At 45.8% G+C, this 26076-nt stretch overlaps 1 protein-coding gene across 1 annotated transcript; it reads left to right on the top strand.

Moving 5' to 3' along the window:
* Positions 1-3344: 3344 nt before the first annotated feature.
* LOC144125405 (uncharacterized) lies at positions 3345-14524 on the top strand. Its single transcript, XM_077658765.1, has 3 exons — positions 3345-3663; positions 5650-5751; positions 11898-14524. Exons 1-3 carry the CDS (start codon positions 3655-3657, stop codon positions 12270-12272), a joined length of 486 nt encoding a protein of 161 aa, XP_077514891.1. The 5' UTR covers positions 3345-3654; the 3' UTR covers positions 12273-14524.
* Positions 14525-26076: the final 11552 nt, after the last annotated feature.

The following is a 26076-nucleotide window of genomic DNA, read 5'->3' as shown; positions in this document are numbered from 1 at the left end:
TAAAGCGTGCGTGTGTGTACTGCGGTTTTTCGTCTTGTTTTCTTTTTCCTTTTTTGGGGGGCTTTGAGTTGGCACCAAATAACGACTTTGCGCTGCGATGCCCGAAAAAAATATCCGAAAGCAAATAGCGAGAAAATAAAAAAAGTGCAGTAGCCGGGAGTGGAAATGTTGGGAGGTGGAAGAACCTGAGAAGACCGCCCGCACGCGGCAGTAAATGTGTTCGGAAGCGACTTTTCGCTTTACGGCAGCCGAAGCGTGATAAGCGACGGACAGACTGGGGCTATACGGATGCCCTGCCTACCTTCGGTGTTTATGTACTCGTCGCGTGCCAGGTATTTTCGTCGGAGCCACTGAGACAAAAATAAAGAAAAAGCGAACTTCTTCGAGAAAGTTAGGGTTTCTGCGGGCGGCGCTTCCAACGGTCGCCACTTTCTTCTCCAGCAGGAAAGACAAGGGAGGTCCCTTACGCGTGCGGCACGCGTTATTGCAGCGCGGGCAGTATGCACGGTATTTACAACGGTGGGCCCCCCGAAGAAAGTAACGCTATCCGTGGTCCGGCTCTCGTGGCCAACGAGGCGTTACGCGCGGTAGCATCATCTCTATGCACGCTCTGAATGCGATCCTTGGGCCGCCGAGTTGCTAAATGCGGGATCCCCTAGCCGCCGCCACGTGTGCGGAGAGCGGGCCTCCTCGTGAAAGAGATTCGAGCTCGGCGGTTTTTATGGCCCGTTACACGGTCCGTTTGAGGTTGATCTTATGAAGCTGAGTAGGAAGCTTCCTCCGGAACGCCTTCTTCGTCTAGTCGGTCCATCGTACGTGGTACGGGCTAGGTAGTTCCGGTGATGCGGCCGGAATTAAGCCAATGTTTAACGAAGCATTCTTCGCGGCAAGTGCAAGCGTTGAGAGGGCGCGGTATGTTTATGCGAGAGAAAAGAAATAAAAAGGAAAGAAGATGACGACAGCGGTGGCCTAGTGGCTTGAGCATCCCCCTCGCATGCGGCAGGTGCGGGGTTCGATCACCAGCGTTGCCGGGTAACCACCGGCGATGTAATAGGTACAAGCTTTCCCCTGGTCTGGTGTTCGGCTTATCGGGAGCGGTATGCTTGGGAAATCGATCTTTGACCTCACCTTGAATAGACGATCACATACATTGTGGTACTGCGCTATTTGGCCAATGCTACCCTTGTGCTATAAAATTTCATCATTATCAATAAAAGAAAGAAGTGAGCATGTACGAAAAGCTAGAAAGAGAAACAGGGAGTGTATTCGTCATTTGTTGATGCTTCCGATGCTTTCATAGTTGCTGCGGTTGCAAGCTAGAGTTAGACGGCAGTATCTCTGACCACCAAGAGGCCAGTGTACTTGTCGCTTGCCCGTGATCAGAACCTACGAGATATGTGAAGCAATGATCACTGAAAAAGTAAGTAAACAAGATGGTTGGCTTTAGATGAAGAAGTCATTTCAAGACCAAGGAAGGAATCATTAAAAATTAAGAAGAAGGTAGACCAGAGGCATTTTTGGTGGCAGCAACAACGCCATTTCCTGAAAAAGAAAAAAGAAGCCCGAAAAAAAATCACATCACACACAAACTTTCTGCATTTGTTCGTGTATAACAAGGCAGTTCTGGATATGGTGCCAAAATACCAACGTTTCTACGCAAGGTTGGTTCGTAGCCGTCAGGCAAACTTGTATTGTCCGATCTCGGCACGCAATGAGTCTGTATCAAGGACAATGCATAAATACATAGGCTTTTTCATTCACAAACCTAACTCTCGAATAGCTTTGCCAATCTCATCACCGCACTCCAAAACTGCATGCATTGGCATATACGTTTGCTCGCAAATCTACAGACTGACGGCGTTATTAGGCAACTGTTAGAAACAGCCATCAGCATACTGTATGAACTCTGCATATTTTTAGTTTTTTCTGTGGACATGTTACCGGACACGGAAACAGTACTGTGCCGGTCGTATATAGCTAATACTAAATATATTTTAGGGTTTCATATTGTAGGCATTCGTACAGTGCGTTAAGCAAAAGAGGGCGTATTAGGGTCAGGACGTTCTAAAGTTTGATTAAGCCGTTCCAACTGCGTCTATGGAGAGAAATACAATTTCAACTGACAATCCTGAGATTGGGAAAGGAAAAGGGAAGAGGGGATGGAAAGGTTAGCTGTAATAGGTAGCTGATGCATGAACCTTGAAGAGAGTTGTATTTATTAAGGTGGAAAATGCAACATTCCGTTCATACGACATGAGGTCGCAGCTCATGCTTTCTCGTCGTGTTTCACAGGAGCCTAAGTTGTGTGGCGCCAGATATTTGCGCACTGTCATAGGCGTCGGTGAAACCACTCTATACGCAGTGAGTAATGTGTTTCGCAGTTTTTTACATGGGTTTTCTTTACTTTTACCTGCGATAACAACCGCTGTGATAATTGAGCAGCTGACACCAAGTGATGACAGATAGACCGCTAACAGGAAAGCTGGGACCGTGATGTGAAATCTGAGATGCGAAGTACGTTCGAAAAAAAGTCGGCTCATCTATTAGGAGAGGCTGCTAGATGTGGCCGTGTGATAGAGGCAACAGTAACTACTCCGAGAGCTGTTGCAAGGTGCGATAATACTCTTCCTTTCACGTATAAGGCGAGCGCCATAAATGAGCCAGTCAGAGATTGCTTAGCGTTATCAGTGTGGTTGTGCCGCCCTGTTTCTCAGGGCTGTAATCGGCCGACTGGCTAACTAACTGGCTATGTGACGCGCCGGGCACGATTTGTGCGGCTGCCCCATTAGCGAGTTCACACCTCTCATTTCCTTTCACCTTTCCCGACCAATGTCAACATTTACCTTTCCAGTCGGCCTAGCGGCAAACGTGCTCGGACAAAAACACATAGCTGTGGCGTCGAAAGGCGCGTACGCATACACATAGCATGCAGTGTCCTTCACGTAGGATATACGACACAAAAGAGACCACAAGAGAAGAACCGTGGAAGTCATGAAAAAAGGCGCGCTTCGATGACGAATCAAGAAGAATGATGACCTGTTCAATGGAAGTAGATTTAGAAAGCAAATAAGAGGAGCATTGTACGGGACGGGACGTAGCCCTCCACTTTCACCACCGCCGGCATGCTGGCTGAGGCGAGTGGACCGGACGGGTATCCCCGAAGCGTTGTGGGCCGTCCTGCGGCGGTGGCCGTCGCTGACCCAGTTCTTCGTTGGGGGGGGAGGTGGTCCTCTGTCTTCGCACACACCACACGCACCGGGCCGAGGAGAGGGGGAGCCGGGGGGGGATCCGCCCGTATATAAGGGCACGTCCCAGGGCCCCTGTCTTTGACACGGACCGTTCGAACCGCCAAACGCCGCGGAAGCAACCGCAAAGGCACGCCCACTCCGATTAGACGCGCCAGGAAGGAAAGGACGCTCGTGAAATTGCCTCCCCTGGGATTGATCGTACATAACAGACGTACTCCAGGCGTTACACGGGGCAGCACACCTCAACTTCTGTCGGCGGTGTCGCCATCGGCGAGTTCTTGTGGCCCTCGGACAGTCAGACTGGTCTGCAGACACTCGGCGTCGTGTCCACACGAGTGGACTGCTCTCTCCGTTCCTGTTGCAAACGAGGAGACTGAACTTTGCGTGTCCCAGGAGTGCATCTAAAATGGGCAAGGTAAGCGTGGGTTGCGGTGCCTGTTTGGACAGACGCAAGTCATGTGCCTCATGAGTGGCGCGCACGTTCCACTGCCAGCGCCATGCTTCGGGTTATTAGTGGTTTTGGGAACCGCGAATTGTAAGCTATATTGTTAGCGGACAAGCGTTCGAAAAGGGACACCGTGGAGAACCCCATGTATTGAAAATCGATTTTGTGGATTTTTCGGGGCACTTTGATGTTTGTTCAGCAGCAAAAGACACATTTATTGCTGAGAATGTTGAGCTCAAACATTTTTCCACCACTCGCTTCCGACTCGTGTCGTCAACGCTGGAAATGACGCCGTGATCAGCGTTTTTGAGTGAATGGCAGTGCAGTCTAGCCCCTGGGATCCGCGCCCGAAGAGCTTTGTTGACGCAACGCTGTTTACTTGCGAAGTCGTTCGGCGATGGAAACCCGTGTATTTTATGTTTTGGTATTTTCCAGCGTATAAAAATTGTATCTTAAGGAAAAGTAGCAATTTATTCAATGGAGCGCGCAAATCTATTGATATAGACCATCTTCAGTTTGTCTGCATCTGTGGTAACCTGCTTGAAAGCACTTATATCTTTTGACATCTAAACTCTCGTTCGGAAGACGGAAACACCTATTTGCGCAGATACGTATTTGCAACCCTAAGACGCTAATGTCTTTTTTACGTTTGTTTCCTAATTACACGATGACGCTTTAATATGCTCGACTATGTGTTATCCTTACGTCGGCAGGAGTATGTAATCGTTACCTGTGCGTGGTGTTCGAGATATGCGACGATTTTCAGTGCCAAAATCGCCGTGACCCACATGTTTAAAATTTGGTGTTACCACTCTCTCCCGACTTCCGGGGCCGTGGGCGCCTGAACTTGGTTTAAGACACAGGTCAGTATCTTCAAGCATTCTTATGAAAGTTAAGAGATAAGCATCAGTGACATTATTCTGTCTCACAGTGAAGTGACGTTCCACTTGTCCCCGACCAATGGCAGAGTTCGTCCTACAATATAAATGATATGTACGGCCACCAGTCTGGTACAAAACGCAGCGTAGTGCTCATGTTGGCGGACTTTCTAAAAAAGGGTAAAAGGTTTTGGCACAAGGTTTTGGAACCTTCAGTATTATGTTGCTTATGCAGATAAAAAGTATTTGTAAGTTATGTTGCCCTGTAATTTGTCATTGCTAAGCCCTGTTTCACTGTAGCAGGCAGCCTATCATACATAACAGTATGGCCCCTCCGAAATAAAATCCCCGATACAGACTTCCGCCAACATTTCTGTTACCTGCCATTGTTTAGAACTGGCGCCTTGTTCTCTCCCTAATAATTTGCAAGAACCGTCTGGCTGTGTATGGAACGGATTCAAGATGAGATAGGGTATGCGCAAAAAAAAAAGTTTCTAATCAATACAGCACGCCTGTAGTAATTTCATATTACCACCTTGTTACCGCAAATTCAGACTACTTTTCCCCCACTAAATCGCAGACTCTTCAATAAGGAGAAGATAGTTGCAGTGGTTCTAGGTGTCTTTGTTTGTGGTCATTTTTTTTCTCTTTCTTAGATTGACAACACGATAAAAAGAAACCAAAAGGCGCCCATTGACGCGCTCTGCGTAAGATCTGTTTAAAAGAGTTTATTCGAAACTCCCGGGGAGTTTAAAGAGGCTCTCAAATGCGTTCAGTGCTGACAGCAGATGACCAATAGTTTCCTACAGGGTATGGGAGGGAGGAGAAAAAACGCCTGCTTTGGCCCATTTATACTATTCCAGAAAACTTACCTCAACACCCCCCTCATAGAGCCGCGAAAATGAGCTGTCTTTTCGCTTCGCTGAAGAGCGCTGCTCGATGAGTGAGATGCTCACTAATAGCGTACGCCGCAAGCGTGCTTCCTGTGCGTGCTTCCTGCCGCATGCCTCGGTTGCTCAACGTGTGCGTATATCTCTAGTGGGCGGCTGCGCTGACGTTTTGTCCCTTTCCTTCGTAGCTCGCACTGTTGCTGGCATCTTCCCTCTGCGTCATCGCAGCACGAGCGGGGCACCTTGGTCATGGCGTTGTTCCAGCCTACGTTGCAACACAGCAAGTTTACGTAAGCAAGACTGCCTGCGGCGTCTCTTGTTTCTTGCCTTGTACAGGATTGGAGGCAAGCTTGTTGCACGGAACGGAACAGAGCATGGCAGGAAACGGCACCGCTATGCACTCTGCGAAAGAATTTCCTGTCTTGTCTGAATAGCGGTAACTCAATAGACAGAGAAAAGGTGTCCGTTACGACATATTCGAGTCAGCCAATTTTCAAGGTTGGGGTCCCGTGAGTCCCTCCCGCGCCGCGCGTGTTCAACGCCTCGATTGCCCTCCGATCTATGTCACGCTTCGGCTCGAGGTCTGCACAGTACAGAAATTCTTGTATAATCAGTGAGGCTGTGATGATGGTGAATTCGTTGGCCTGTGCTGCGCAAAGAAAATGAAAACGGTATTGCCATTAGTGCTCTAGTAACTGGGGAGTATAACTACGAACTAGCGCACGCGTTCACGCCCGAAACTGATGATGCGAAGAGACCAAAGATGGTAAACCGTGTTTGGAAGAGTGATTACGATGCAGTCACGAATCGACTTCTGGACTTAGAGACGTTTTAACGGTTAAGCTTGCAGTAAAAGTGAGTAGTTCGCGTAAATAATTCCTGTGCTTTATTCAGGTCGCTCATTAAGCTTAGAATAAGTTTGCTCCCCTGTGAAACCTTCACCAAATAGTGCCATAACAAATTGACAGCTGCAAAGGCTCCAGCGATTGTGCTCCACAATCGATCAAACCACATGTATAGTTTCTGGTCAAACATATCGATAATCACGGCGGGCAAATGCAGGAGAACGGAAATCTCCCTCACACCTTACTTGCCCTGGCATGTCTCGGCTCACTGTGCTGTATTCATATGTCAGCGGTGTAAGGCGACGCACTCGTTGAAGCCTTCATACCAACTGCTCGCAGTGCTGTCGCTCACGTGAAGTACTCGTATTTTACCATTTCATTATATCAGAATATCCGATGAAAGTAAATACCACGTACACTTTCAGCGTGGCACTGTCAGAGTTTTAGCATTTGCGCAATACTCGAGGAAAATACATGTAGTTGGAAGAAACTGTCCTTCTGAAATAGTGGAGTAGGTGATACACAGCCTTTTAATTTTGAGAAAGATATGGAGCATTTCCCGAAATACCGAATGTAAGGCTAACCCACCCGCACCTTAGCGCCATTATCTTCTAATACCTCCTGCACTTAAGACAAGACTATGCCGGCTCTTGAAATTTTTGTTCGTGCGCACAAAGAAGTCGCGAAACGAGGCTGCCATTTTGTGGTGCTCACATGGCGCGCACAGTGTCGTCACTGTCGCCATTAGCTCTTAACGAGTCAGCGTTACGGTTCCTGTCCTGCAGTAAATCAGGCGTCGTCGTCGGCGTTGCGATAAAAATAATAAGCAGAGGCACGTGGAACACCCACCCCTAGGTGGCAGGTAGGCCACTTAGGTCACGTGATCTTGTGACGTCGTCACAACCTGCCCACCGTGGAAGGTGGCAGTTTAATTAACGATTGGTGGTAAGATGTTGCTCAGTAATAGCAACTTGGGTCTCACAAACCCCTCCGGTGGCAGCACCTGTCATCGCAGGGCAGTGGCGCATCGCTTAACCGCTGCACTACTGCCCCAGCAGTGGTATGAAGAATTCGAGCGATCTATGAGTGTAAAGCAGACAACGAAAAGTGCCGCATATACGCTCATTAACCCATTAACGCCAGCGCGTCATACCCTCAAGGCGGGGCTTAAGTATCCCTACCGTTTTTTTTTTGTGACTCCTCAGGTGAATCATAAAGCCGTTTTTCTGTTATCATTTGTTTTGGACCTATATATCCATCCCTTACCTTCTAGATTAGGCCAAGGAATTTTTTTTTTTTCAGGACACTAGAAATTGAGTCATTTGCTAGAATTTTTAAAGCGCAGTGCGAGGCCAATGCCACAAAAAGGAGAGAAAAAAAGCGTTGTAGGAGAAACGAGACATCACTTCAGTTTAGAGCGAAAAAGTGCATAACAGAGGGACAATTTCCGACCCTCAAGCGCTTGGCGTGTTGAATATCAGAGAGCGTTTTACACCTTATGACGGAACGTGCGATAGCGTTGTTCCCTAGTGAGCTCTGGGGACGAGCTCTAGGGTTCTGAGAAGAGGTACGAAGGCTATCTTCACCAAGGGCTTATCTTTTCTTTGCTTCATTGTTCCTCTATTTCGCACAAGGACGGACTTCGCTGTGTTGTCAAACCTGACACTTAACTTACCTTGAATTTTATCAGTCCAGCTAAAAAAAAACGTTCGCTTTGCAGAATCAAGTGATCCCTTATACGCCACGCTATGACTGCATTTTTAAAGTGGTGGCCTTTACAGCTTCGTTTAAGCCCCCATAGTATAACTTGTAACCCTCCTTATCACTGTCTTCTAACCATCGCAGAACAAGTACGCTTTGACAATCCTCATGCAAGCTTTGTGGTTGCGATAACCGTGCTGGTCGGAATGCAGAGGAGAGCCGAAAACACTTCACGGATGTTCATTGTCACGCTTAGTCTCGAGAACACATTCATACAAGGACGGCCGATCATGTGGCAATGCTTGTAATGTGGACTCTCACATGAAACTTGGAAGTGTTTGTTTAATTTAGTTAAATGCATCGCCCATATAGGGCATTAAAGTAGGGGAGGTAAAATTTACAAAAACAAATAAGTCATTGCAAGCAACAAAAAAAAGTGCCCTTGGAAGAGGTAAAAACAATCCTTGGTGGAAAACTATCACAATATCAGGCAGTACAAAAAAAAGTACAAAAAACGTCACCCCTAAAAGAAAGTTGCTTGAGTTTCTAACGGTAGACTAGCCAATTCAGTATTCAAGCTGGCGCTTGAAAACATGTTTCGCGGTTTATGCGTATGTGAAGTTAGTAAATGTTGTGGAAGAATTTGAATCAAATTTATTCTGCGGTCACTTAATTTTTGCCTTTTGAGTTTGCGTTCGCTCTGTGTAATGCTATGTTCCCGGGTATAATTTTCCACTACAGATCTGACCGCCTTGTTTTGAATTGGAATTTTTTAAATCACTTGTGAGCTCTGATGTAGGCGGGTTGCAGAAAACGCCTTAATATTCATGTACTGAACGCATGTGGCTAAAATACAACTGCGTTTTAGATTGCTTAGTATTTTTCCTTTGTTCTGTCGTTCCTACTGATGTCCATAACAGCGGTTGTACGAAGAAATGAGAATGCAAGACTAGTCGTGCCAGAAAGCAAGAAGGCTAGGATTTCATTGAATGAGTCATAATTCAATTGTATATCACACGTTACATAATTTTGCAGGTCATCCTAGTCAAGGAAACAATTTCAAATACCGCTCTTATATATGAGAACGACTCGAGCTGGTTACCAAAGAGCAGGCACCACTGTTTCGTTGATAGACTTCTGAAACATATCCGGCTGCAGCAAAGGCACAGCGTGTCTTCGCAGTTTTTAATATTAATTATGTAGTATGAAATAAGAACATCGGTCCAGTATGACATCACCAGCATGTGCATATTTCGTATGTAGCAAAAGGAATCAATATTTGCACATTCAATTTTTATAATAGTGATTTTCAATCAAACGAGTTAATTATTTATTATCTGGCTACCCTAGCGCAGCCACACGGCAACGAAGGAAAGCTAAAAAGCGTTCTCAGAAGATTAACAGAGGAAACAAAGAAGTATTAGCTCCAGTCCGGTACTGTAATAAGGAATATTCGGTCTCACTCTGCCATCTGTTAGCCGTTTTGGTTATCTTAACTAGTAGAGTGATTGCCAAAGAAAGGTTAAGGTTATGCGTTCTAGCCGCGGACCGGGAGGAATGTTTCTACAGGAGCGAAACTTTTCAGAAAGCTCTATAGCTTTTCTTAAGGCTCAGCATGGCCAGACGCTAATGAGTAATTTCGCCGGTCATTGAACCCTACTCCACCTGGGGCATTCGCCTAAATACATTTGAAAACACAGCTTCGAATAGCTTTACATTTTGCATAAAATAGAGAATGAGAGATAGAGAGAAGGGAACAATATAATTATTAGAGATGAAATTAAGAATGAGTGGTGAAGGACAACAGACATACTGAAGGCCTCGGGAATCAAACTTGAGCCCTCGAGTTGGGCTGGAGTGTTCGATAGCCACTGAGCTAAACTGCCAGAAAAGGGCCTGCTATCTTCGTTTTTTTTTGTTTTTTTAACACCACCGAGGATTGTGACGACCACATTTGGGCCGGCACATGCTCGAACAAGTTGCGCACAAACTATACATCTAGGTGTTACAGCGAAGCAACGGACTAGGCTAGACGTACTCGTGTACATGCTGGACTCCTGAGGTCAAGATATGTGCCTAACTGAAGAGATAAATTCCTTTTGTCTCTTGTACTGCAAGTACTCGCTGACAGTGAGAAACTGCTGTCTTTCTCTACGGCGGACTCCTACCAACGAAGGCAGCCAGCGTGAGTCAGGGCAGGCAGGCAAAAAAAAAAAACAATGGAGTGTATGTGTCGGAAACCATGGCACAAAAATTATCAGCGCAACAGACGGGACAAAAAAGACAGAAAGAGACACGAGCGCTGTCTGTTGCGATGCTCATTTTTGTGCCATGAACCAACTGGTCCAACTAATTCCTCTATCGAAGATCATTGCGCGGCACATTGAGTACGAGGCCGTTAAGAGGAGTAGTTGAACACCCTCTTCCACGTCGTTGTGATTAGAGCATTTCGCTTTAGTTAAACCGAACGGACTACATGTATGAACCGCACGCCAAAATCCTAGAAGTGGCTTTTTCCCCGCGCATGTAACGAAGCTTGGCGACGTTGAATGGAACAGAACACTTGAGTACTGTGCGCTGACCTTTTTTTACGAGCCAGCGTGTAAGCGGTATCGTGACGTCGTATCTATATTTACTCGTACTACTTTCGCAGCTGCATGCAGTAGGTTTGCATATCTTTTAGACAGCCGGATGTCACTCGCACACTTATGCTTTGTGCGATTCGGTTACCGTGCGCTGTATTTGCTTGTCCGTAAGGCCGCATAAATGGGAACGCTTTCAGCCGTTGTCGAGAACATGGCCTTGTCCCAATCATGTACCAATCATGTCCAACTCCATAATGCCCCAATCAGAACCCAATCATGTCCAACTCATGTAAATACACGTGAAACACACCTACGTAAGAGGCGTTGCGCAATACTCGTCGCGGATTATTTGCAGTGTTGTTCGTACGTATGTGCTGTTTACCTGGGTCGGTTCACGATTGGCTGGTGCATTAGTTATCGTCCTCTTGGCCGTTGCGAAGCTCGCTTCTGCTATCTTCCTCTTTCGCTCGTGTCGTTGGTTATCGTGGTTTATCACTATAAAGGGCACAGGCCAATAACGAGCGAATCTTATTACGTAGATTTGTTAAGGCTTCTTATTTTTCGGTGCCTGCGCACTAGCTGAACTAACGATAGCTAACTACACGATAACCCATTCGCTGGCCTGCCTCAATCCCATCAATGTCTCCTCTTATCCCTCCTGTGCTCTTTATTGCTGTGCTCTTTATTTATTGCCCAGCCATTTTGGACGAAACCATTTTTGACCGGGAAACCATTTATGAACGCAATTTTTTTCATACAATGTAAGATTTCACTATAGCAATCAATATATCCGCAGATCACACGACGGCAGTCTTGTATTTCTTTTTATTCACGTTTTTGCTATCGTCAAAAGCCTTCCCCATTGGTTTTCTATAGCAGTCTTAACTGTTCGATGCGTTCGCTGGAAACACCTGAAAAGAAATATTTTGCTACATGTTATAATAATGGACCATTACCTTCAATATTTTCATAAGAGAGTCTTACAATTTTCCAATTTTCAAAATTTTTGCCCGAGAAAGCTGGACTTGAGAAGGAAAACTGTTACATTTCTAGCTGTAAAGACCATCGTGACAGTAGACCGTCAAAGTTGGCTGCTAAAGAACTTCAAAGAGATCATGATAGTTGTTCCTGCCATAAACGACCTGCGATTGGTGCGGTTCTCATGAGACCTAAAACGCTTAGACATGGTGCGGCTCACTTAGTTGCATTTTTTAACTTAACTAAAATGTTATCCTCGACAGTGATGATTTATTTTTATCTAATCTTTTTTATTCTCCTCTGTCGACCCCCTTCCCGGTGGCGCAGTACAAGCCCCAGCCGTACGCGTTCGGGTACGAGATCAAGGACGCCTGGGGCAACACGCAACACCGGCACGAAGTGGGCGACGAGTACAACACCAAGCGCGGCTCGTACGGCTTTACGGACGCCCGGGGCATCTACCGCCGCGTCGACTACGTGGCCGACGGCCTGGGCTTCCGGGCTGTCGTCAAGACCAACGAGCCCGGCACGAAGACACATCACGCGGCGCACGCGCTGTACCATTCGAGCGCCCCGCAGCAGGTGCTGCACCACCAGAAGGAACACCTGGAGGTACCCGTGTACGTGGACGCGGCGCCCCAGCAAGCCGTGATCGTCGCTGAAGCTGGACACGGACACCACGGACACCACGGTTACCACTGATGGGGGCAGTACTAATAGTGCCTGCCTTTAGGAGTTGAGCGGCTGTATTTTGCGTCACGGTGATGTGCGAGACGTGGTGCGCAAGGTTTCTTCAGTTGTTCCATCGTTATCTTTATTCAACCAGCTAAGTCCACCATCGGAACACTCCAAACGCCTGCGCTTCTAAAGAGCCATTCCTAGAGATAGAAGTGCTGAACTGTGTCCACTGGCGGAGGTGGAACGTTTTACCTTCCTATGGACCGACATGAAAGTCTTTTGGTCGGCGCCGTTTTATTTATATTTTTTTTCATCATATACTGTCCTAATCAGATGGGCTTCCCGGAAACCCTTAGTTTTGTAGTTTATTTTGCACGCCATTTCCAGAGCCCCTACGATGCCTCTGTGGAGCTACAAGTTCAAAGACCACAACAAGAAAGAAAAACCTTTTTGTTATTTTCAGTTGACGCTCCGAAAACAATGGCCTGCTCAATACCATGCCAGTAGCTGGCTCGGAAGAAATTGTAGATTATTGGCCGGCGTGGAACAATTTCCGAAAGTAGTAATATCGAGCAATATCTAGCAGGAGACAAGTCCTTTTGCCGAAACTTTGGTCCGCTGGCGGAGGCTTACTTGCCGCCCTTTGTTCAATTTTATGCTCCCAATAATTCCATCTTCTCTGCTATCAATCTATCATGGACGAACAATACAATAGTGATGTGAATACCAAGTTAATGCGATTGAAAACTGCGCTACTCTTGTCTTTCAGGACGTCAAAGGTTGTGAATCTTCATGTCAGTGAATTGCTAACGGGACTTGTCAAACCGTTTCATTTGTCGCCTTGTACTCGTTTTTGAAAAGCAGGACGTCCTGAAGGAGTCGAAAATTACCAGCTGTGAAAGCATTCATGAGCAGACATATGGTATAAATTTAAATAACAATTCGCTGCTGTGAGCCGGGAAATAGAAGTGCTTCAAAATTCACAGGAAGGATCTGCATATGATAGTATTTACTTCATGTTATGATACCGACACGCTTTTTTTCCCTCCAATCAAACTGACCTTTCACGTATAGGAGCTACATGGTGATTGACTCACAGACCGCTGATTTAGTTCTAGGATCACCATGTAAGCCTTTTGCTGCATAAATTTGTGCCAAATCATGTTGTTTCATTGTCATTAGTATTTATTTGATAACCTCACCAAATTTTCACTTGCTTTGCTCATTAGCTAAAGTTGCTGGAACCCCAACTTGTATTCAAAATGTCGCGCCTAAACAAAGACCTCGGCATGAAGTTTTTGCCGGGTTTTTTTTTTACTTTACACTTTCACCAAACGGCAAAGGCAGCCCCTTTCTTCCAGCTAATGAAACTGCACGCACTGCATTGCATTTCGCACAAAGGAAAACAGTCTTGATTCTAAGAACAAAAAACTATCTTATTTCTGCGGCACTCGTCATTCTGTTACTTAAGCCTTCTCAGAAGAATGATGGAAATGCGATGTTGTATATGGGCACTACCATCTCCGCATCATAACCTGCAACACACCGGCTTGCGTCGATGCTCTTAGGATCCACGCCGGAGGTGAACGTTGCCACTTGTTGGAGTAACAAAGGAAGGTTAAACATGCCCGTATTGCTCATCAGCCTACTTCCTTCTTAAATACGCATACAGTCGGCGCCCTGATAGCGCTCAGGTGAAGGTCCGGTAAACGTGTGGGTCACTCGCCTTGTTGTCTGCTGCCTTCGGAAAACAAACCACACGAATTATTAGCGTGATAGCAAGCATGAGGGATTCCGAACTGCGCAACGAAGTTGAAACCACGTGTTCTTGTTCAGCTGAGGAGCCGCGGCAGCTGTTAACACCGACATCCCGCATGGCAATTTTGCTTCTAAAAGCTCTCTCCCGTTTAAACTCGTAGAAAAGGGAACAGAACACCACTTCAGGAAATCACAAACATACCATTTAGCCAGTGGTCGCGGTAGTCTCCGTGCTGTTGAGCCGTAGTGTTGCGCTTTCGTAGCACTGTGGGTGCCCCTAAGCACGAAACGAAGGGTGGGGGGAGGGGCAGTTATAAAAAGATGAACACATTCAATTTTATATGTCTGCCCATGTGTATTGAATGTGTTCCTTCCTAACTGACTCGTTTTGCTTTTTGCATGTGATGTTCAACAGTGCAACAGTTTGTTGCCTTTGTGATGTGCAGGTTCGTGTGCAAAATCTCCTTTGTTCGCTGTTTGTCAGAACTGCCATTACAATAAAGGTGGCGTAAATAGGTCTTGAGTTATTTCTTTGCGTGCGTTATCTTCAAAAGTGCGAGGTAGAAGTTATACAAATAATTAATGAAATGTTGAGCGCTCGTATCTGCAGTACTGCACGCTTTTCCCATTTCATAACGTCTCAGGCAATGCGAATACCACGTAGTAGAATGCTATTAATTAAATGCGAAGGTTGGCCTGAGGAACACCAAAGTTAATTTTTATACGTTGCAACCTATCATACGTTCACACGTTGCAACCTGTCAGGTAAGTAACTCATTAAAAATCAACCCCAGGAAGTGAGTTACGAAAGTGCAAAAATACAGCCGCAGTGCCCAACATAGCGGAGAACATTAGCTTGTTCTCCGGTTTGCTCTTAGCTGCGTCGAAGCAGTTTACATTTGGCAGCTCCACGATCCTTCAATAGCTTCACTGCTGTCAATAGCCGACCCCCGAAGTTTCGTATAGATACAAAACTATCCACTATACGAGAGGAGTCACTTTCAATGTGAGGGTTGCAAGTTGCCGTTCTGCTATGAAATAATGATTGCGCATGGGGAAAGATTGTTGTGCTAGGGCTGTCGGGGAACTAGCGTTAGTTCAAACCCCAAGAGCATAGTGGAACACAATTTTCCAGTGAGATCTTGACGCAAAAACAAAAATGCCATTCTTGCCGAGTACTTCTACACGTGTTCTGCAGGATAACGTCGGCAATCTCCGAGAAATTGTGTGCATTGAATGGCGTCGATATGCCCCTGATAAAAGCTAGTGCCCTTTAATCGACGTGGCACCGCGATGCTGTCACTCTAGGAGGCGTGCAAAGTTCCTCCGCATAAGGTTACGTCAAAGCTTTCTCACCAGTTGGAAAGCGCCCAAAGAACTTGAAAGTGCGAAAGAAGAAATTGACTTCGCGCTATGCCGTTTAGATGGCTAAGCTATTCCCAACATTGATCTGTAGCGATCAAACCCGACCGCGGCGGCTGCGTTTTTATGGAGGAAAAACGCTAAGGCGCCCGTGTGCTGTGCGATGTCAGTGCACGTTAAAGATCCCCAGGTGGTCGAAATTATTCCGGAGCCCTCCACTACGGCACCTATTCTTCCTTTCTTCTTTCACTCCCTCCTTTATCCCTTCCCTTACGGCGCGGTTAAGGTGTCCAACGATATATGAGACAGATACTGCGCCATTTCCTTTCCCCCAAAACCAATTATAATTATTATTATTAGCGTGTGCATAGCGTGCCTTATACTCGCGCCGCTTGCATGACGCGGTACTTCTCTGCATCTCCTGGTCTGTCGTAGTGCTTCACCTCATCGCCATCGTCAGCCTTCGAACGATCGTTTCATCGGGCAGGGAGCACTGCTTCATCGCCCTCGCTCTACGACGTAAATCTGGCGTTATGATACTTAAATTTCGGTCATTGGATTATTTGCTCTGTTCAAAAAAGCAGTGAGTGGTGTCAAAGAATGAAAATAAAATTCTGAAGGCACTGAAGTCTGCTTACGTGGAGGAATGTGATAGCGTGTGTTTTGAGGAAAGGAAACGGTTTTGGCGAAAGGAAAGGGCGCAGTACCTCTCAGACCTCGACATCTCGATAGACATCTAAACTCCGCCTTTACATTTTGCTTCCACACTTTGCGCACACATTTTGCGGATACTTTTTGCGGACACATTTTCGCCAACATACCCTAGTACTGCCATTGCATTAATAAAGGTTGCCATTGTTAGTTGTGTCAGCTGTGCCACGAATTTAATCGAAAACTATAGAGTAGACCTTCACCATTTAAATGTCAGCCAATAAAGATCGATTCATTTGAAATTTCTTCTAGTAATTTGAGAAAAAGAGAGCAATATTGTCGCGTTTATCACCAGCCAAAACATTCCTTTAAAGCTCCGTGTAATATTAAACCGGACAATACATTTTGAAACCAGTTTCTAATTAACTGTAGGTGTGCTTCGAGTAAATTTTTAAATGTCTTTAAACTTAGCTCAGTTTTACAAAAGCGTTCGCGAAATCGGAAGTTCTCCATAATCACCGCCGTTTTAAGTTTTATGTGGCGGCAAATGACGGCTTCAGGACCTTGCTTAGAGAAATTGACATGGTGCACTGAAGGAGCACTGCTACAGAGCAAAAAAGCAAAGGTTTCATGAGGAAAAGATATAATAAGTGAATAGTTTTTTATATAAATGGCGCAGTCTTTGAAATCCTAGCATTCACTTGCGTATATGGGGAATAAAAACATGACCAATGTAAACACGAGTGCCAGGGAGGAAGACCTCTTCATGTGGCTGTCGAACAAGGGTAAGTAAGAGCCGGAGCCTGCTCAGCTCGCGCATTAAAATAGCCTCCACGTGGTGGCGGTGAAAAATTTTTTACTGCTCAGAAAGAGAGTCTGGGAGTCGAAGACCCGCCTAAATCCTTAGTCCGGGACATCGCACGACGAGGCCCCGTCTCGCGCCCGCTTTACCAGAGACCTTTGGGACTCCATTGTGGAGCAGTTGAGGAGGGAAGTCTCCCATGGCCCTCGGGTAGGTATAGGGGAAGGAGGAAGTTCGGTAAAGCAAGACGGCATGCTACGGAATAGTGATCGTCCAACCTTTGTAAAATCGTACACAACCGAAATGACCAACCAGGAGCTCTGAGTGCTATCTGATCTAGGCATGACTGCACTAGTCGGTTATTAAATAATTCCACTCTAGGAGGAGCTGCGATTGCGAATTCTAGACCATAAGCAGACAACTTCGATAGGTGATCACAAACAAATAATTTCGTAGGGAATAAAATGTTGATATTAAGGTCACCAGTAAAACAGAATCGATCCACGGCACTCCAAAGTAGCCGTTTCTTCAAGCTCAATAAGAAATCTTGAAAGGCTGGAGGAGGGCGGTCGATAAAGAGATAACAGATGCACAGAAAGTGACTATTTACAGACTTTGAGCATTATGAACTCAGCATGCTCTAAAAGTGCATCTATACGAGAAACAGAACAATTTTCATTCACAAAAACAGCAATACCGCCGCCACGACGTCCGTTTCGTGCAATAGAATGACCAGAGAAACCCTGCAAAGTGAATGCATCAAGGCACGCGAGAGAAACATTGATTTCAATTACTACAAAGACGTCAACATAAGCGGCTGCAAATTCAGCTATAAAATTAAGCACTTCCCAATATTTACGCAAACTTCGAATGTTAACGCTCACAACCGTGAAATAGTGATCCAAGTTGTATCCAAATTCTGTTTTAACTGAATTCAAATCGAGTAGTTCGTAGAACGAAAACGGCCTAGTGGTTAAACAATTTTTTCCAGGTCTGCCTCTTTACCGATTCGAAAAACAGACGCTGTTCCGTTCTTTTTCATGAATATTTTTCCTCCCTTCACCCAACAAAAGTGATAACCCTCCGCCTTTACCTTCGTGCGTGCTTTCCAAAAGAGGCCACAGTTAGCCTTAGATAAGTTATCATTGAAAAATATCTTTGGAAAGGATTCATCTTCACGCAGCTGCCTCAGCTTACAACGAGCGTCAAATCATTTTTTTCTTCCAGACTGCTGAAGTGAAGCGCACAAGGACCACTGGTGCACAGTCAATTTTGGCTTTCAAGCGATGGGCAGCCGCGATGTCGTCAGATGAATACCTAGCCAGTTCCAGTTTAGATGCCATTTGCATGAATGTTTATGTTAAGCTTTCACTGTTGTTCTCAGGCAAACCATGAATCTCAATATTCATTCTTCTGTTATATTGTTCGATTTCATTTTGATTTTCCTCTAGTTTTTGTATCAAAGCTGTCTGAGTCAACACAGTTCCTTTCAAAGCTTCCAGTTCAGCGCCTTGAGACAGTTGAAGTAATTCACTATACTGTTGCTGCTTCAAAATGGAATCGTACTTTTCGGCTAGAAACGACACAGATTCTTCGAGCTCCCGAACTGATTTAGAGACCACCGTGAATTCTTACAGCATCAGTAGGAGGGAATCAACTTTCTTATGAAGAACCGGCAGCGATTCCTGACTTTTCCTGATTTCTCTAAGCTCATCCAACAATGAGGACTCTGACACACCGTTTTCATCAGTAGACTCAGGGCCGCTACTGAGTCTCTTTTTGTTAGTTCGGCAAGTTTTGCAAACCCAAACTGCTCTCTTGGCTTGACCCATAACAGTAAACGTATTAGCGGCTATAAAGGAGCACGACTGTCCGAGATGATATGAAAATTGGCAGTCCGCAAGAAGATTTCCATCAGCAGGAAGAGGCTTTTGACAAGCAATGCAATTATCATGATTTGCCACTGAGGACAGCAAAAACTGGAAGCTCTAAAAAAAAAGAAAAGATCAGGCAACTAGCGCGGAAACATGGCAACGAAATTAACAACAATCAGGAAAACTGTTCATCAAAGGAAGTCTTGCTAAAACAAACACAACCAGCGTCGCTCACCAGAAGAATAGCAGGAGATTGGGACACCCACCGCAGCCGTCGTTGAAGCCGCCAGCACGTGTTGACGCCTCGCAGAAAGCAGCGAGTGGAGGCTACTATGACGAGCAGAGGGGCGAGGCAGGAACTTTTCCGTTGAGCGGCAGCCAGCAGGCACAGGACGCATGCGCACCAACGTTAACCGGGGATATCCGGCGTGCTGGGGAACTCTCGAAAAAATGAAAGGGGGGGGGGGGGGGGCGCTCACCGGACGAAAAATTATGGAAGTGTGGAAGTTACCGAAGTCCCGCAGCAGCTGCCGTCTCAATTGCCAGGGTGTGCATGTGCCCCGCAGAAAGAAGCCAGTAATGACTACGACGAGTCAGACACTTTTCCGATGAGCGGCAGCCAGCCAATAATAATAATAATAATAATAATAATAATAATAATAACAACAACAACAACAACAACAACAACAACAACAACAACAACAACAACAACAACAATAATAATAATAATAATAATAATAATAATAATAATAATAATAATAATAATAATAATAATCAGCCTGTCTACACCCAATGCAGGGCAAAGGCCTCTCCCATGTCTGTCCAATTAAACCTGTCCTTTGCCAGCTGCATCCACCCGTTGCCTGCAAACTTCTTAATCTCATCCGCCCACCTAACCTTCTGCCGCCCCCTGCTACGCTTACTTTCTCTTGGAATCCACTCCGTTAACCCTCCAGGGCCAGCGGTTATCTTGTCTTCGCGTTACATGTCCTGCCCAAGCCCATTTCTTGATGTTCCCTCACTCACTCTGCCTGCTTCCGGTCTTTTGACGTTACACCTATCACTTTTCTTTCCATAGCTCGCTGCGTTGTCCTTAGCTTGGGCTGAACTCTTTTCTTTAGCTTCCACATTTCTGCCTCGTAGGTCAATACTGGTGTGATACAGCTGTTTTATACTTTTCTCTTGAGGGATATTGACAAACGGCCATTCGTGATTTGAGAGAACCTGCCATACGCGCTCCACCCCATTCTTATCTTTCTAGTTATTTTCCTCTCATGATACGGATCAGCTGTAACTACCTGCCCTATGTAGACGTATCCATTTCCAACTTCTAGCCCCTCGCTACCAATTGTGAACTGCTGTTGGCTTGCTAGACTTTTGAACATTACTTCGTTTTTCTGCATGTTAATTTTCAGACCCACCGTTCTGCTCTGTCTGTCTACCTCAGTGATCATGCTTTGCAGTTCATCTCCTGAGTGACTCAGCAAGGCAACGTTATCAGCGCATCGCAGATTATTTTGGTACTCTCTATTAACTCTTATCCCAAACTGTTGCCTTACACGTTACTCGGACAGCATGGCCACAGGGATACAGTCAACAACACGTGGATGATGCCGCCATAGCTTGTTGTGCAGTGCATCTGTTGGAGTGGCACAGCTCCTCCATGAAGAGCAGAAATAATGTTAGAGGCCATTCGCCAAGTTGAACAGTCTTGGCTGTTCTTTGACGTTATTGCCGAGGGTTCCGTGACAAGAGCAAAACTTTTGCAGCGTTGCCTCGGTCCAAAATAAAGTTGCTTGCAAGTATTGATCTATGAGTTTTTTAAACTTAGTTATGAAGTTGAAAATGCTTTTTATTCGCTGCGTGTAGAAGAGGCAGAAGAGAACAGCACAAACACTCCAGTGGTAAAATCATGACTTGCGCAATTAGTGTGTTTCTGACTATTCATCCACCCATCCAGCCGCCGGAGCGGCACGTTGTGATTCGAGTCGCCGTTCCTTCTGTTCGGCGGGTTCGGAAGGCACTTGTACACGCCTCATGGATGCATTTTCCTCCCGAGACGGCATCATTCACCTCTCATTTCTCACTCTTCTTCGCGTTCCTCGCTATTTACCTACTTCCAAATCCCGTTTAGCAAGGTTGTACTGTTTTCGCCGCTCTCTTTCGGCTTGCCGCCTCGCTATATCCACTGGATCGGCTAACTCACGTTCGCGCTCTCTTCTTTTGAGTTGCTGTTCAACTCGCCATGCTTGTAGTTCGGCTTCGGAATCTCTCATAGGACCGGCTTCATCCATGGTTTACCATTTCCTGCACTGCATATTTTTTCCGGTTGACTTGATCCTTCGCCTTTTTCTTTCAGGCATCTGCATGTGTACGCAACCACATTTCTCTATCTTCATCTTCACACCCTCTATCCACACGGCTGCAGCTGGCACGACGCTCTCCTCCTATCGTCTGCAGCTGGTGCGACGCTCTTCCGAGCTTACCACGGTTACTCTGAGGCTGCAACGTGAGGAGCCATCGCTCTTTGCTAGTGATCTACCTTGTGCTAGCGCACTAAAAGGCAAAATGCACTATCGCTTATGATATACGAGCCCTGCCACTCTTACCACTTGTTTAGTATTCCGATCGTAACGTGAAATGCTGTGTGAGCATCAGAGGTGGGCAACCTCATGAGGTCGACCTCAACCTCAAAATGACCTCAACCTCACGTCGTGAAATGAGGTTGAGGTGAGGTTGAGGTGAGGTGGGTGACGACTAGGAATTTTGTGAGCGTGGTCAGCAAATCAGACCTCAACTTCACGCGTGAGTTGGAGGTTGGGTGAGCTCGTCACTCAGTGAGGTCGAAATTTTGAGGTCGAGACTTTTTGCAGTTGCCACGTCTTACTCCTACGAGTGCCGCTTCCGAAGCGGAGTTGCAACGCATCACCGCAGTGTTCGTGCAATCACGCTTGGTGTTCGGTTTCCCCTTTTTGTACAACCGGATGACACAGTTCCCTCTTAGCTTCCGGTGCTGCGCTGTAATGTCCGTTGAGTTCCGAGCCTACAGGAAGACGCACCCCTTTGGTCTTCCCGGAAGGAGTGTTACTGTCACAGCATGCCATTCTCCCTCCCACTTCCCCCGCTGGCGTAGCAGCCGTAGCTGCCTGCCGATCGGCTCAAACTCACCGGGGCGCGCAAAGCACGTAACTCACGTTTACCCGCGGTAGCTTTGTCTGATGCCGCAAACAAATAAGTTCAGTCCAACAGGCACGCTATAAATTCGTCGCAGCGCGGATGGCCCCAAGCAAGGCTGCTTCGTGTTCATGCTCACTGCCGGCGCTGACGTCACGGCTCTTGCCTTGCAGTCGAATAAAGGGATCCTGCTGAACATTACACGGTGACTTAACAGAAACTGGAGCAGTCGGCAGAGGCGAGAGAATGTGATTCAAGTGGTTTCTAACAAGGACACATGCTGATTTGTTGAAAAAAGAACGAAGCCAGAAAAACCTGCATAACACCGTCGAAGCTTTTGATCATTTTCTTCCTCCTTCGAATCTCACACTACTTCTGTATATTTCCGTTCCGTATTGCAAGCAGATGCAAATATAATTTCACTTTTGTGACCTTCTAAATAAGCACTCTTTGGTCTCCTGTTCCTTGCTCCTTGTTCCTTTGGCCTCCCCCCCCCCCCACCCCCTCCTTGTCTTCCCAGTTTTTGGTAGATGGTGTAGAGGGTCTGCGTTTGAGAATTGCCGGTTCTTGCATGAATAAGCGACAGGCTTCCAATACGAACAAGCATACACGAAGCAGTTGCAGAATATTGACACTGTTAAGCTTACAATTAGTTAGTGAAGCAAACTTAATGAAAGAAGTACCATCCGACGTACTGCTGGTAACCGCGTAAGGGACACCCCTGTCCGCAGGCCATAAAGTCTCCGAGGGCTCATCTCAGATTATAAGCTTCTCCTACTGCGTGCAATCAATAGTGTCTGTACACACTTTATCAAATATTTACAGACCACTTAGTGCCGCCATTGTAATAACTAGTCATCACAATAGTACCATCATATTGGCTTTCCTGTCTGACAGAATTCTCGGAATTGCTTTTAAACTAAAAACATCTTAATCGCTTTTTACTTTTTTGTTTGCTTTCTGAGGTCGAGCAGCGCCGAGTTAGTGAGTGAGTGAAGGTTGGGTGAGGTTGCCAGTAGCCTCAGGAAAAGTGAGGCAAGGTATTCGCAGGAGACCTCAACCTCAACTGGTAAGGTTGAATGAGGTAGGCAAACTTTTTTTGAGGTTGAGGTGAGGTTGAGATTTTTGAGGTCAAATGCCCACCTCTGGTGAGCATGTTTATGTCAGTAAATGGCGCGGCCACCTTAAAATGTGTTGCGTTAAAGCTAAGCAAACGTTGAGTTGCATCGTATCACGGTGTGACCGAGAACAGTGATGCCATTTACGGGCAAATCAGCTACTGCTACAAAAATATTGCCGTTTTACAGAAATGCTGCACATTACATGGGTCCACATAACTTCTTATAGCTCAAGGTTCATTCTCGTATTATACTCCGAAATTAGAATTTATACAGCGGTGTTCTTCCCATAACGCCCATCAGTTGTATTTGTTCTTGCCCTGTCAATTTTTATATGTGACTAGCGTTGGCTGCGACCAGTTTTCTTGAGGCAACTTGCTCTCTCAGATTGCACATCTAGAAATAAAAACATGCAGTCTCCCTTCCGACCACTTTTTGTTCCTGCATTGCTAAAGCACTATATTACAGATATTATGAGGAATTTTGTGATCATAGCTTTACTTACGTGCAGTTGGTTTGCCCAGTCATATAAACAACAACATTCACGAAAAGAAATTCCGGAACCCACGGATTCTCTAGGGGTTCCGTAGATGCAAGACACACTATGTGATGTTTAAAATTTTTATTCGTTCATATTTTAAAACTCAGAGGTATACATCAGTGTAGTGTGTGGGGGTGAATTTTACAGCAACGCCGACATTATGTAAGTTAACTGAAATGAACCATATAGTACTCAAATTTAAAGTACTGGCTTGAAGGCACAGGATTATATTGCGAAATTGAAGGCCATCAGCATCGAAGGTGAGCCAAGTTTTTAAATTTTCCCAGTCGCACTGTGGTCGGAAATATCGAGCGTCAAAATATTTTTGTGAAAGTTCGTTGTTATGGCTTTTACGCGTTGCCCGTTGATAAAATCGCATCGCTTCGCGGTTGGTATCGTCGCCGAATTCACGTTTAATTCTTCTACATAAAAAATTCCTGAACTGCGTCTGTATTTGCTCTATTACAAACATTAAAAAGGCCGCTTCATGAATGCGCGATGCGGGAAAGCCAACTCAACATGCTTTGGAACGCCCATTTTTCACTTCCGATATTTCGAACCGAGATGCCAGATCAGAAAATTCGAAAATTGGGCTTGCCTTCGAATACTGTGTCGAAAAACCAGAAATGCAGAAATTGCTTGGTTAATTTCAGTTAACTAATCGTCTTTTAATTGGCCTCTATGGCGTAAATAATGTCCGACTTGCTGTTCAATCCACCTGCAGAGACCGCACCGACGTATCTCTCACGGTGCTTCAAAGCGAAAATTTGTAAGGATTTAAAAAGTCATCAGACGTATTGTGTCACAGCATGAGTACAAGAGATTAGCGTATGCGCTCAGTAGGCAAAAAGTAGCGGCTGGCTTCATTTATTGTCAGCGAGTAATATCACACTTCTGTGAGATTCAAAATCGCAACCGCAACGGGGTTCGGAGATATAACAAGGGAGGAGCGCCATCTGTTTACAGTCGTAACAACCATACAGAATCCCGCTCTGGAAGTTGAGCTGGAAGAGTGTTCATGTCCAGTTCTTTTCCTTCCTCCATGAGTTATACACATTGAGTTAAGCCTCTGCGCACTACTTTGACGCAGAGCGCTGTGAGGAAAACGTCAGCTTGCGTGGGACTTTCAATTTGTTGTCCTAAAAACTTAAGGATTAACTCTGGATATGCTCGAACCCGACCGGGGCTGCTGCGTTTTTATGGAGGAAAAATGCTAAGGCGTCCGAGTGCTGTGCGATGTCAGTGCACGTTAAAGATCCCCAGGTGGTAGAAATAATTCCGGAGCCCTCCACTACGGCACCTCCCTTCCTTTCTTCTTTCATTCCCTCCCTTATCCCTTCCCTTACAGCGCGGTTCAGGTGTCCAACGATATATGAGACAGATACGGCGCCATTTCCTTTCCTCAAAAACCAATTATTATTATTATTACTCTGGATACTTTATAAATATATCGTTTCGGTGATGCTCACGCGTCGGTGCCGCGAAAGAAGTGTGGTCTTGTAGACGGTTATGTAACTTAGCTATCAATAATTTTTTTGTGCTTTCTTGTGTTGCTTATAGTGTAGGTTGATCATTCTGAGGGTGTGAGAGCTCTGAGTCCTGAATCCTTTCTCGGCTTAAAAAGTGAAAAAAGATGTAACATGAGTATTTTTCACTGCTTTATTACTGCGAGTGACCTATTTATTGCGAGTTCACTATTTTGCTTCACGCTAAAAATGCAGTTTAACAATATTCCGCCATCAATAAATTTCGCGAAGCAAACCTGGCAGGCCGTTTAGTTTGCCTCTCAACACGTAGGCCTGCAAAGTTTTCGACGCTCCACAGGTAAGTGCATGGTGTGCCCGTCTCTCGAAGAACCCGCGTAAGCAGCTCAGCAGTAGATAAACAGAAACACGCTGTTGATGTTGTTCTTTGAAGGGACACTTTTTCAATTAATCAGAACTCCTACCGAATTCCACGACCTCATTCATTACATACCATCATCACCATCATCATCATCAGCCTGACTACGCCCACTGCAGGGCAAAGGCCTCTTCAATTAACCCTATCCTTTGCCAGCTGCGGCTACCGCATGCCCTCATACTTCTTAATCTCATCCGCCCACCTAACTTTCTGCCGCCCCCTGCTACGCTTGCCTTCTCTCGGAATCCACTCCGTTACCCTTAAGGAGCGGCTATCTTGCCTTCGCATTACATGCCCTGCCAAAGCCCATTTTTCCCTCTTGATTTCGAATAGGATGTCATTAACCCGCGTTTGTTCTCTTATCCACTCTGCCCGCTTCCGGTCTCTTCACGTTACATGTATCATTTTTCTTCCCATAGCTCGCTGCGTTGTCCTTAACTTGAGCTGAACCCTTTTCGTTACCCACCATGTTTCTGCCCTGTAGGTGAGTACCGGTAAGATACGTGTGATATACATTCCGTATCTCGTAAATTCACCTTGTTCACACTGTGAGTACAGAATCTTACAAAATCCGGGGAAAGTTCGGGCGGCACTTGAAAAATAGAAAATTGCTGATGAGGAATGGACTGTTTCAATTTCGGCGCAC

Source organism: Amblyomma americanum, chromosome 3, assembly GCF_052857255.1.
Source record: "Amblyomma americanum isolate KBUSLIRL-KWMA chromosome 3, ASM5285725v1, whole genome shotgun sequence".
NCBI classification, from domain to species: domain Eukaryota; kingdom Metazoa; phylum Arthropoda; class Arachnida; order Ixodida; family Ixodidae; genus Amblyomma; species Amblyomma americanum.
Note: the sequence above shows the minus strand (reverse complement) of the source record. Positions and strands in the feature narration are given on the sequence as shown.

Coding starts and splice junctions, on each gene's coding strand:
- LOC144125405 (XM_077658765.1), top strand. Junction 5,752..11,897: donor TTGCAACACAGCAAGTTTAC/GTAAGCAAGACT, acceptor CCGGTGGCGCAG/TACAAGCCCCAGCCGTACGC.